At 39.3% G+C, this 14,014-nt stretch overlaps 1 protein-coding gene across 1 annotated transcript in view; it reads left to right on the forward strand.

Moving 5' to 3' along the window:
- Positions 1–14,014, forward strand: part of LOC126336262 (dynein axonemal heavy chain 3) — a 1,127,841-nt gene that overhangs the window by 828,480 nt on the left and 285,347 nt on the right. Inside the window, exon 51 of the mRNA XM_049999758.1 lies at positions 2,435–2,574. Coding sequence (XP_049855715.1) covers positions 2,435–2,574 — 140 coding nt within the window. The remainder of the gene's footprint in view (positions 1–2,434; positions 2,575–14,014) is intronic.

Raw genomic sequence — 14,014 nt, forward strand, 5'->3', positions numbered from 1 at the left:
CAGGTCTCTGGATACTGTATGAGCCACTGTAAGCAATGCTGGCACATGTGGCACTGTTACCCCCAATCCTGCATGTATCAGCATCTTTCCACCAAACTGGTATTGACGACTTGGGGAGTATTCTGAAGTCAACAAATAGGAATTGATGGATAATAGTCTGTACTGACTACATCCCCCACTATGCTGTCATCAAAGCTGTGCCGACTGCCAAAGCTCTCTAAATTGCTGAAATCCTCAAAGAGGAAACATCAGTTTGAAACACAGAGTATCACAAATGATGATCTCTAATTGTATAATGTTTCCCAGTTGATACTAATATCATAGGTCATTCACAAGATGACAGCTACCCACCAATCACAGACAAATGGTGTCCAAGAGCAGTTTAATAAGGTTTTGGCAGATACACTGTTGATGTACATCGGTGTTGAACAAAGATGCTTGGATACAATGCTGCCTGTCATGACATTCACTTAGAACATAGTGAATTGTGACACTGTGCTTCACACTCTTCTTTCTGCTCTACAGTCGCAAGGCTAAAACAGTAAAGATACACTGTGTGAAACATCCATCACCAGGACCAAAGAAGCAAGGCAGCTGGCTCGCACATGGTCCACGGACACAGAGCAGAATGGCTGAGAGTGTTATAAGGCCAAGCATTGTGCAGTGAGCAACAGCCAGCTGACTCAATACACAGTGCGTACGCGGGAAGGAGGACACTCAGAAAAGTTACTAACACACTGTTTTGGGCTGTGTCATATCTTTTGCCATTCTTTGGGCATCACATGTATGAAGTTTTGGGTTGTGACCCTTCACCAAGAAAACAAAAGTGCAGAAAAGACATCTGTGTCCTCCGTATGAAGCCCTATTACAGTCCAGAGGGCCAGAGTGTTGATTGGATGTTCAGCGAAAGTGAAGACCCAGTAGTGATTTCGACACAATAATATAACTTGTCTGTGACATAAAATAAAGCAAAACTAAAAAAAATGAAGCGGAGTCATAAAAAACAAATTGATATGATGGATGGCATAGAGCTTCATAAAATTAAGTGAAGTGCTTCATAAAATTAAGTGAAGTGGCTGCCCATTGCAATACAGTTCTGTTTCATCTGACCTATGTGTCTCTGGCTCTGCCCGTTGATTGTGTTTCCTCCTATCCCCATGAGAGTACATAACACCCTTACACACACCCATTATCTACACAGTGTCCTCCTAGAGTTAGTAAGGAGAATTAGAATCAGACAAATACCGATAGCGACTAAATGGAATACGGAGGGATGAATGTTACCCTGTGTGAACAGGAGGTGCTGAACAGTTTATACACAAATAAATAGATTTCCCATAGTAAACAAACACTTACATCTATGCTGTCACATCATTTGGCGAATAAAGAAACTGGTAAAATGAGGAATAATATGTAACAAACTGCAATTTTAAACAATGGAAAATCCAGGACGGAATGTAACAATACCAGAGAAGGAAAGTTGCTACTTACCATATAGTAGAGATGCTGAGTCGCGATAGGCACAACAAAAAGATTCTCACAGTTATAGCTTTCGGCCATTAAGGCCTTTCTCAGCAGTAGGCACACACACACACACACACACACACACACACACACACACACACACACACACACACACATGCAAACGCAACTTGCCTTTGTCTCTGAAAGCCCATATCAATGATGTTTCATTGAATGCTTTGCATGCTGAGACTTTTTGATGGCCCAGCACTGAAATCTGCAGCAATTTGGGGAAGGATTGCACTTCTGTCATCTCAAATGATTCTCTTCTGTCATTGTTGGTCCAATTAATGCATGATCTTTTTCCAGCCAGAGCGATGTGGAAGATCTGATGTTTTACCAGATTCCTGATATTCAAGGTATACTCATCAAATGGTCATATGGGAAAACCCCACTTCATCACTATGTCCCATCACTTGTGCACCAGCTATAACACCACATTCAAACTCACTTAACTCTTGATAACCTGCCACTGTAGCAGCAGTAGCCAATGTAACAACAATGCTAGACACTTGTTGTCTTGTATAAAAGTAGTCAACTGTAGCGCTAACTTCTGCCTATTTACATATCTCTGAATTTGAATATGCATACGTATACCAGTCTCTTTGGTGCTTCAGTGTCGAATTCATATTTTTACTGTTGACTGTGGTTACAGCTTAATACAGAAATGGCAAAACAGTGCCACTGAAGGTACTGAGCACTACCAATGGTTGTCAGAGTCACAAATATTGAAGAAAATGTACCTGCCTTTCCCCCAGTCAAGAAATTACAGTGTACATCTAATATTTCTTTCATGTCTAGAAATCTAGTTAATTTTTATGTATTTCACTTTTTGATCATTCTGCAGCATCTATTTGCAACTCTTCCGAATTATACTTGTTAATTTCTGATTGACACATTGTATTTTCTACAGGTGGACTTGGTGGTGAGAAAAACAGGTGGAGTGACACTGCCAAATATCTTAACTCACTTCTTTCAAATGTTGTGGGGGATGTATTGCTATCAGCAGGAACTGTTGCATACCTTGGTCCCTTCACTGTTGATTTCAGACAGGTAATAACAACTGATGGTCTGTGTGAAAACACTATCGCAGTTACAAAAATTAACTGAAATCCAATGAGAATAATTTCATGTGTAGCAACATACTGTACTGTCATTTCTCACCTTCAAGCTGCAGGCATTGATGATGAAATCAGAATAAACAAGTAAAATATTATTTTTCTTCATTTGGTACCATTGAAACATTTATGTATTTTTTTAATTATTTTTATGGAACGTGCACACATTTGGAAGCTAGATATACACCATCACAGTATTACAATAAATTACTGAAGCAACTGAATGGTCTTGTGGTGAAGCAACTGGTGCTGAGAAGTAACTATCTAGTAAAAGTGATACATAACATCACATGTGTTTCAGTGTACTTACAGTTTCTCTTTGGTGTGTACCAACGTATCAAAAGATAACTGATCAGTTCAAGTGACATTTTGCTGCGATTTCTGTGTTGAATAGTGGTTTTCTTGTCCAGAATTCTACTTTCACAGGCATTTGCTGTTAGCAGAGGTATTCACATGGGCTGCTGCTTCTGAAAGCAAAGAGCTCTTCTTGACAGGATTATCAAATATTCTTGTTGTTGTGATTAAACCTCTTCAGTGTTGCTTTAATTACTCCAACTAAAGCATATTACTGGTGCTTATGCACATCTAGTATAATCAAAATCAAACCCTTTGGTTACAGTGGTCTTGATGATGCAACACATAAGAAAATCAAGAGTCGCTGCCTCATTACAGAACCTTTACTGCTTTGTGAAATTTTGTTGTCAACAGTCTTAGTTCAAAATCTATGGTAATATTCATAAACACAATACTAGAAGAAGAAATGACTTACATTATCCTTCGTTGAACCTTGGTGCAGTACAGAAAGAAGTGATGTGTTCTGCCATAAAAATCTTTGACCTTCTACCAATTGATGTAAAGAATTTAATTGGTAACAGAATAATCCAGATTTTAAACTTTGAAACATTTACAGAGACAGATGTAGACTCCAACCGTAATTTATTGGTTACAGATGCGATTCAAATTTTATAATTTATTCATTCATCATGCTCTGTGGAGCCTGTGGAAGAAGTTAACATGTTGCTATGTTCTTCAGTCCAAAGACTGGTTTAATGGATCTCTCCATTCTACTCTACCGTGTGCAGGCCTCTTCATCTCCGAGTAACTACTGCAACCTATGTCCTTGTGAATCTGCTTTCTGTATTCATCTCTTGATTTCAGTATATGATTTTTACCCCCACACTTCCTTCCAGTACTAAGTTGTCGATCCCTTAATATCTCAGAATATGTTCTACCAACTGTTCTCTTCTTCTAGCCAGCTTGTGTCACAAATTCCTCTTCTCCACAATTCTATTCAGTACCTCCTCATTAGTTACATGATCTATCCATCTAAACTTCAGCATTCCTCTGTAGCACCACATTCCTATTCTCTTGTTGTCCAAACAATTTATCGTCCATGTTTCACTTCCATACATGGCTACACTGCAGTCTGACTGACATATCATCACTGACAAAACTGTATGCTTGCTAGTTGCAGACATTGAATATACTGCATTAATAACATAGGCCCTGTGACAAGAGTTTAGTGAGTGGGCTGATGTTTGTTCCGTTGCAAACATATGGATTGCACATGTCCTTTTCTACCACAAACATAGCACTGAGCCTGTCTCGAGGGGATGTCTTGGCGTTTGTGCCACGTATAACAGTGATGGCTAGACTTAATTCTGTTCATGTGTGCAGCTGCCTGTTTAGTGAACTGCTGTCATGGCATGGACAGTTGTTGTGTACCCGGCATGACGAGTGCACGCCACCATTGTGGAATGGAGCGATCACAACTAAGGGACCCAACCCAACAAACAGCTGGCTGCTCCAATGTAAGAGCCAACAGGGCACTGGAATCATACTGGTCTAGTATTTGCACTACCTGCTGAAGTGATGGATCTGACTCTCTTAAAATCTGTTCTCTGATTTTGAAATCAGGCACATTGTACATGATCATATCATGCAACGTTACATCTGAATATAAAGAACTGAAAGCAAGACCAATTTTGGGAAGAACTCGAGGACGCTATTTGCGAGATTCCAGAGCAGTATACAGTCATATTATTGGGTGATTTTAAGGCCGAGTTAGGAAAAGAATGGAAGTATAAATATATAGTGGGGGAATACCCATTTTACATGTGCACTAACAGAAATGGAGAATGACTTTTGGGATTCTGTAAAGCATTTTACCTAGTAATGAAACCAGTAGCCTTTAAGCATCTACCAAGAAAACATGATCAAGTAGATCATATGGCCATTTGAAGAAAGTCCTGTAGAGAAGTCCAGAATGTGAGAGTGTTAAGAGGGGCAAACGTGGACTCAGGATTACTACCTCTCAAAATTAAAGTTCTAAATTCTACCTAGGAATACAAGAAAGTCTCAAACTCCCAAATTTACCAAGTTTGACACGGAAAAACTGAAAACCTGCAATATGCTTACAGAGAGAATGCAAACGCCTTATCATGAATGCAACAACTGGGACCACCTAAGGGAAAAATTAGTAAAAGCCGCAACAGAAGTTTCCCCACTAAAGAAACAGAAGAAACATGAATGGTCGACAAGTACCTACGACCAAGTGACCACAAAGAGACATGCAGCTTGGCTAATATGGAGCTCACAGAAGTCTGAAACAAATAAGGAGAAGTTCATAGAACAGCACCGGCAAACTGCTAAAACCATCAGGCAGGTTAATCATCAGTTCACTCAGGACCAATTGACTCAATTAGATGAAGATTTAAAAAAGAATAACACTAGAAACATTTACCAAACTTTCATGCAAAACCTTAGAAGATATGCCCCACCCAGTTTACACTTCAGAGGACCAGATGTAAACATAGCCTATAATGACAAAGACAACTGCTGCATATTGGCCACATATTTTGAGAATCTCCTCAACTGTGATGAGTCCCCTAAAACCTCCTTTATCTATCAAGACAGTTCCAGCCAACCAAACACTCACCCTCCAACAGAAGAAGAAGAAGAAGAAAAAGTGAAAAACATCATGCAGTCCCTGAAGAATAACAAAGCACCAGCAGAAGATGCTATAGTTGCAGAGCTATGGAACCAGGCTGGAGACAAAGCAATCAGTAAGTTGACTGACATCCTACGGAACATTTGGGATACTGAGAAGTTACGAGATGACTCGACATCTTCTCTGATTCACCCCTTACACTAGAAGGGTGATTCGACTGACTTCAACAATTATAGAGGCATATTCAGTCAACTATAAGATATTATCTAAGGCATTATTGAACAGAACCGAACCTCAATTGGACCCAAAACTTGGAGATTATCAGGGTGGTTTTGGAAAAGGATGTTCCTGCGCGGAACAGATCCTTAGCTTGAAGTCGGCATTAAGTCAAATTTAACTAGTAAATAAACAGTACTTTCGTTGACATCAAGAAAACATACAATTCAATCAACAGACATCTGCATCAAATCCTTCAAAGTCAAAGAAAACTATCAGCATGGCTTTGACATTTGAACTGATCCATCATGCTTTTTTTTTTGGGGGGGGGGGGGGGGGGGTGTCATGGAGAACCCTTCCTGGCCCATCATCAAGATTGACCCTTAGTCTGAACATCATAACTCACACCCATGTCTCATCACCGACAGCCAGTCTTTGATTGGCCCACACAGTTTCCTTGATGTTCCTGACATGAACTTTGCCAGTAGACATCCAAGGGCATGCTGAATGAGTCATCTTTAACTTCTGTATGGCCATTTTTAAACTGTGTGAACCATTCATAACACTGAGTACAGCTTAAGCACTCATCAACATAGGCTTGCTTCATCATCTGGTGTGTCTCTAAAAATTTTACCGAGTTTCTTGCAAAATTTAATGGAGGCGCTTTGCTCCTCTTGTTCTGCCATCTCAAGATTCGCATACTGTGCCACACAATGTTCTACTCAATACAGCAGTGAACAATAACTAACAGACATAAACAATGAAACTTCCAGCAGTTTTAAACACAGGTATGTGTCAGGATGCTAACAGCATTTCGCTCCAACATGCCATTGGTGCGAAACTACAAATGTTCCAGAATTTTTTGAACATACCTCTTACAAGCTTCAAGTGTTAATCAAAATAATCTTCATGAAACATACCCTATAATCTGAAATGGCTCTGAATATATATTCTGGATTAACTACAGCATTTTACTTATATTTATCTTTACATTTTCTTTTTCTTCTGGTTGGTAGTTACAACTCCAGATGATAAATTCACAAAATTGGAGTGCAGGAGTTGCAAAAATGGTTTTTACATTTATCTCTCCCAAAAAGCAAACTCGACTCTACTCTGCTGCATCTGTCTATCCCAAGCTGTGCAGCTGCAAAGAGTAACTAGTGTTTCATGGAGTAACTTACTTCACTTGTAGGGAAAAATAACTTTGGTCCACTACACACAGCTGTCATGCTGATTCTTTAATGTTCACATATAATTTGGTCTGTGTCATGACATGTAGGCTCTTTTCCACATACTCCCACTCATTGTGATATACTTATGAAATTTGTGATCCACTTCAAAAATAACAGTGAAGTGTATATCTACAACACTACAAGAAAGGATTATCTTTACCATTCTGGGTTAAATGTGACTTTAGCACAGAAAGGGGTGAACTATGCTCCTACAAAAACATTTGGTCATTTGCCAAACAGCTTTAAAAGTCTGACAGATAGCCAACTAACTTTTAAAAACAGATTAAAAGAATTTCTGAATGACAACTCCTTCAACACAATAGATGAATTTTTAGATTGAAGTAGCAATTGAAAGAAAAGTTACTTTGTGTATAGAAAACTCATGTTCGAGTGACACGTTCCACATCATTACATAATGTCCTATTCATGATCTATGGAACAGGTATTAATGTAATATAAACTGCATTAACTCCCCCATGGGAGTGAAGTTTTAGTGACCTAGCACTTTGCTATCACTTCATGCATTTGGTTCATGTTTGTGATTACTTTCAAAGGTTCATTTATTTATGTCACTGAATTAAACATTGTTCATTGCTGTGTCTAAAATAGTTCTTTTTTGCATTCTGTGCTGATTGTAACATTCCTAATTATATTTCCATTCATTAGACTGAATATTTGGAAGTAGCTTGTTTCTTCTTTCCCATTATCTCCCGCCTCCAGGGACTGATCACACTGAACCACCAGCCTACCCATTCACTAGCTTTTTCTTAAGGAAAGCCCCGAAACTTGGCTGGTTAGTCTTGGTTTACAATGTAATGTCCAAGACTGACCAACTCTAACAGAATTTCTCCAATATATCGCATGTTACATTCATCATTTATGTGTTTAGTATTGAAATTGCAAAAAATAATACTAAATTACACACAAGAAATTATACAAAATTAATACTACTTAAATTAGATGACTGGGACTTAAATAGTGGCAATTATTTATTCATAACCAATACAAAAGAATTACATGTTTGCACCTGTTGCTGTCCTGCAAAGTAGACACCAGCGTTGTGTAGAACCCGTTGCCAGCAATGTGGAAGGCATAGTATACCGTCAGCAGAGCCTGTTTTGTTGATGGTGCGAATGGTGCGGTCTACTGCCTGTCAAATCTCTGGAACAGTTCTGAAGCGAATGCCATGAGGTGGTTCCTTCATCTTCAGAGTCAAATCAAAGTCACCAGGACTTAAGTCCGGGGAGTGATGTGTGGGTTGCGCAGAAAGCGTTGCCGCTTCTTTCACGAAGCTGGTCACAGGTGATGCTCCAGAAACAAATAGTAATATGACTTAAGTCTTTGTGACTTTGATTTGATTCTGAAGATGAAGGAACCACTTCATGGCATTTGATTCAGAACTGTTCAAGATATTCAACAGGCAGTAGACCACTTCATTCGCACCATCAACAGAACAGGCTCTGTTAATGGTATACTATGCCTTCCACATCACTGAAAACAGGTTATACACAATGCTGTTGACTACTCTGAAGGACAGTAACAGGTGCAAACATGTGACCCAAAGTTTCTGGTTGAATCAAAAATGTCATAATACAATCAAAATAGTAATTTGAAAACTTCAATCTTGGAATGTGTGATGATGTATCAGTGTTGATGTGATGGCAGGTAGAGAAGAGACCAGTATGAGGTAAGGGTGTGTAGGCCTGCAGGGACCGGTGTGGCATGGAGCTGTGTGGCACACCAACAGCAGTGGCATGGATTACGTGCAACATAATTTCAAAATTTTATGTGGGTTTCATCCTTTTTAAGGCTGAAAGACAAATTATTACGTTGCATCACAGGTTGATCATTTTATGAACCAGCAGATTTGGGTTGGTTGTCAGGTTCTCTCACATATCTACATTAATTCTTCTTTCTTGTACGTTATTGTTCTCCTTTTACCAAATGTTCACTGAAAACTGTATTCTTCATAGTGAACTGATATTTTTGTGCACTTATCTTTTGTTAGGTGCTATTCCTATTACCTTTCAAATTACATACTTTAACCACTTGCCATTCACCCCGTGCATATTCCAATTAAGAGGTGTCATCTCACTGTCTTTTGTTGCTCATTATTTATTGTCACTCTCTGCATTTCTTCTTCAGTACCTTTTCATCTCCTAATCATGGTACTTCTTCAGATCTTGATGCAGGTTGAGACCTATTATGCATCAACTTCTGGGATATGCTGATATGCTCCAGGATGTGGAATTCTGACTATCTCAAAAGGCCCAGAAACAGTAGTTTCCACTTCTTGTTAAGTCTATGCAATAATGAAGAGCAAGAATGTATTCATGAAAGTATTCTTTCCACAATCCTAAACTGTTGTGGGCCAATATGTTCCTTATTATATTCTATAGTCCTCTTTATAGCTGTATCTGAGATGTTGATCAGAGCTTGCTTAATTTTTTATTCCTGAGAAATTCCATCATCTTCTGCTTATGATATATGTTTTATCCACTCATTCTTTTTCTTCCTCCCAAACATCAGTTCTGCCAAGGTGAACTATGTCATGGTATGGGGCATATGGTTCATTATTTCTTCAAAATTGTTTGAATAGTCTACACAAAAGGTCTGTTTTTTTGCGACAGTAGGTCTGCATAAATCTGGTGAGCTCTCTAAATATCCTTTCCTATGGACTGGCTTCTAGCTGGTAATGAGCAGTAGGTATTTTTGTAATCTTGTGATGTGCCCCAGTTGTCCTGTACTGAAGAGTTTGAGGTGTTATCAGATAAAATGGCTCATGATTTTCCCACATGCAGAATATAATCATTCGAAAGATGATTAGAGGTAGGCCTGCTGGTCACAGTTTTAAGTGGATATACTCATAGGCATTTTGAAAATAAATCAAAAAGTTTGACCACAAGCATGGACATTGTGTAGTTTCTCTGGAATAATTGAGTTAGCAGTCCCTTGATACCCTGACTATTAAGTTTTTCCTTTCAACATATTATGCACTACTTCAAAAGTTGCTGCACAATTCTTCTTAGATTGTGAAAATAACAATACGTTCTTAACTTACTGCCACCTTTCAGAACTGCAAAATGACCCCAAGTCTAATGGGTGTGCCATATTAAACTCTCTTCATGTTCAATTGTTAGAGCTATCACTTTTTCTATGAAAAAGTACCATATTGTCTATTTCGTAACATTTTATTTTACTTACTAGAGACCATTTCAGACTGGAATAGGCCATTTCAGATCCAAATCCTGTAATTTTGACATTTATCTAAATAATTCTAAATAGTAACTCTGGCACACTATCTTTCACTAGTAGTACAGGAAATTCTCTCATATTTTCCTTCCAAGGATCTAAATCTTATGTTGATGAAGGCAAAGCATCTGCAATGATGTCTTCTTTGCCACTTATATGGATAATGCGAAAGTTGTATTCCTGTTAGGTGAGAGTCCATCCAACAAATTCAGCTGTAACAACATACATGTTTGTAAAAAACTCCGGGCTTAATGGTATGTACACAACAGTGTTTTCACTCTCTACAAGTAGTAATTAAATTTTCAAAATGCCTAGACAACCCCCAATGTTTCTTCACAGTTTATACGACCCGGGACCACTGAGAGATTTGGGAATAACATGGGAATTTTTTCATCCAGGAGAAAACTGGGAAAAATCCAGGATTTTTTAGTAATCTGTGAATTTCTCATTGTTTTAGTTTTCAGTTAAATTTTTGTAGTTTTGACTGGAAAGCACCAAAACTCTAACAAAGGGTATTACTGTATCCTGCTACTGCAGAATAATACTGCAGCAATAAAACATGAATAAGAGAACAAAAATAAAACTTAAGTTACAAAGGAAATATGCCATATACAACAACAAAACACAGTACTCATACAAGCATCTGCCAATAGCAAAATTGTGTCAAAGGCTTTAGGAAGATTATGCAATGCTTCATAACAACAAATTACCTCTGATGAGCGCGACGTCAGAATTGTTTACCTTAGATTCATTTGAGCAGTTGTGTACAGGCTCTTCTGCATGGACTGTTGAGTCGCGTATGACTAGTACCTTCTCCTGCTTCTGGATACTGAAGTGTGCCTGTTAGCTGTACAAGCAGTAGCAGCAAACAGCCAGATGCTACCTGGAAAAATTTTATTATCGCGCCCAAGCTGCCAGATTACTTCATGTATTATATTCTGTCGTGTTATAATAAATGACCATTTGTGCAAAAACAGCCATGTTAATTTGATGTATTTTACAATGGCTGCAATAAGGGAAGAGCCTCTATCGTTTTATCTAGCAGACAGTGACAAAATAGATGTAAACGAATCAAGAAACCACACCAGTCTTGGATACTGTTTGTACTACCAGCTTTTTCATTATTAAATAATAACATTTTGATTTTTCATGTAGCAAAACATATGACGAACTTTGATGAAGTAATAGACTCTTTTTGCAGAAAGGAAAGCACACCATGTAAAGCTATAGCTAGATAGACAGAAATAATTGCTCAGACCTAATGATTGAAGATATGTATAATGTCTTGCTTGTTTCTTGTCTTTACTGGTTTTATGTATCCTATATTGAATTTTATGTCATACAAAACAGCAAGTTATTAGCTAATAGACGATAAATAGTCCAAATTTTCTGAAGAGTCATTGCTCTGCCAGCTACATATAATCCTATCCAGTATTAATTGTGAGGGTTTTTTATATTTATTTTTTTAAATAGAAAAAAACAGGGCTAGGATGTCAAACCTCTCCTTGAATATAGTTTGATGGCATCAATTACAAAATATACATGTTTCAATTCCACAAATACAAAATACAGTGACATGCAGGAGGATAATACTGTGTGAAGAGGCATGGCACTGCACTTTGGCACAGCTACAACCAAATAACATGTCTTACATATCCTCGAACATATATGTTTCATGTATCAGACTCTTCAGAAACATGTATACTAGAACATGAACATATTCTTGAAAAGTCGTATCTCAAACACTCATGGGAGGTGGGAGACACTATCTAGTATTGCTCTGGTTCAGAAATATCGTAAATCTGTGGCTGATGAGCAGAGCAATCTGAGGTGTGCTAGAGAGGTGGGTAGTCTCCTTGTCACCCGTGTTTACGTTTAGTAATTTTGCTGTTTCCTCTTCCCTTACTGGTCTTGCATCAAATAAAAGCAGAATGGATTTCTGTAGTCAGTAGCTATCAAGTGAATTAAAATACATTCACATAATTATGGAAGGCTAAAATGTTTAGCCACAGGGTGATCCTTATTACCAACAACCCTGTGGCTAAACATGTTTTGGTGCACAGCCAGCACGTCTTGGCACATTGTTACACTGTCCGGGTTATCTGGATACTTCCCTCCAACACCAGCCTATCCGAACTCCAGAGATGTGAACTTACCCTTCAATATATCCTCTCTTCTCGTTATCCACCAGGCCTCAACCTCCGCTAATTTCAAGTTGCCGCCACTCATACCTCACCTGTCTTTCAACAACTTCTTTGGCTCTGTACTTTCACCTCGACTGACATCTCTGCCCGAACTCTTTGCCTTTACAAATGGCTGCTTGTGTCTGTATATGTATGGATGGATATGTGTGTGTGTGTGTGTGTGTGTGTGTGTGTGTGTGTGTGTGTGTGTGTGTGTGCGTGAGTATATACCTATCCTTTTTTCCCCCTAAGGTAAGCTTTTCCGCTCCCAGGACTGGAATGACTCCTTACCCTCTCCCTTAAAACCCACATCCTTTCATCTTTCCTTCTCCTTCCCTCTTTTCTGACGAAGCAACCGCCAGTTGCGGAAGCTCGAAATTTTGTGTGTGTATTTGTGTGTTTTTTTATTGTGCCTGTCTACCAGCGCTTTCCCACTTGGTAAGTCTTGGAATTAGCTTTCAATATATTTTTCCCATGTGGAAGTTTCTTTCAATTTTACAAAAGCACTAGCAGGTCGATAGACACACAAACAAACACAAACATACACACAAAATTCTAGCTTCTTCAGGAATGAGGGAAGGAGAGGGAAAGATGAAAGGATGTGGGTTTTAAGGGAGAGGGTAAGGAGTCATTCCAATCCCGGGAGCGGGAAGACTTACACTAGGGGAAAGGAAGAACAGATCTACACTCGCACACACACACACATATCCATCCGCACTTACACAGACACAATCGAGAAGAGAGCATATACTGAAGGGCAAGTTCGCATCTCTGGAGTTCGGACAAGTTGGTGTTAGTGGGGAGTATTCAGATAACTCAGACGGTGTAACAATGTGCCAAGATGTGCTGGCTGTGCACCAAGGCATGTTTAGCCACAGGGTGATCCTCATTACCAACAAACACTGTCTGCCTGTGTCCAGTCATGCGAATGGACAGTCTGTTGCTGGTCATTCCCACATAGAAAGCTTCACAGTGTAGGCAGGTCAGTTGGTAAATCACGTGGGTGCTTTCATACGTGACTCTGCCTTTGATCGTGTACACCTTCCAGGTTACAGGACTGGAGTAGGTGGTGGTGGGAGGGTGCATAGGACAAGTTTTTGAAAGTCCTTAGGCCCCCTACAAAACCTTTCACCTGACTCCATCAACCTCCTGACCCCACCGATGCCCCATACCCCTACCTTCTACCTTCTTCCTAAAATTCACAAACCCAATCATCCTGGCCGCCCCATTGTAGCTGGTTACCAAGCCCCTACAGAACAAGCTGGTTACCAAGCCCCTACAGAACATATCTCTGCCTACATAGATCAACACCTTCAACCCATTACATGCAGTCTCCCGTCCTTCATCAACGACACCAACCACTTTCTCGAATACCTGGAATCCTTACCCTATCTGTCACCCCCAGAAACCATCCTTTTACCATTGATGCCACTTCCTTATACACAAATATTCCGCACGCCCAGGGCCTCGCTGCGATGGAGCACTTCCTTTTACACCGATCACCTGCCACCCTATTTAAAACCTCTTTCCTCATTACCTTAG

Source organism: Schistocerca gregaria, chromosome 2, assembly GCF_023897955.1.
Source record: "Schistocerca gregaria isolate iqSchGreg1 chromosome 2, iqSchGreg1.2, whole genome shotgun sequence".
In the NCBI taxonomy this organism is placed as follows: domain Eukaryota; kingdom Metazoa; phylum Arthropoda; class Insecta; order Orthoptera; family Acrididae; genus Schistocerca; species Schistocerca gregaria.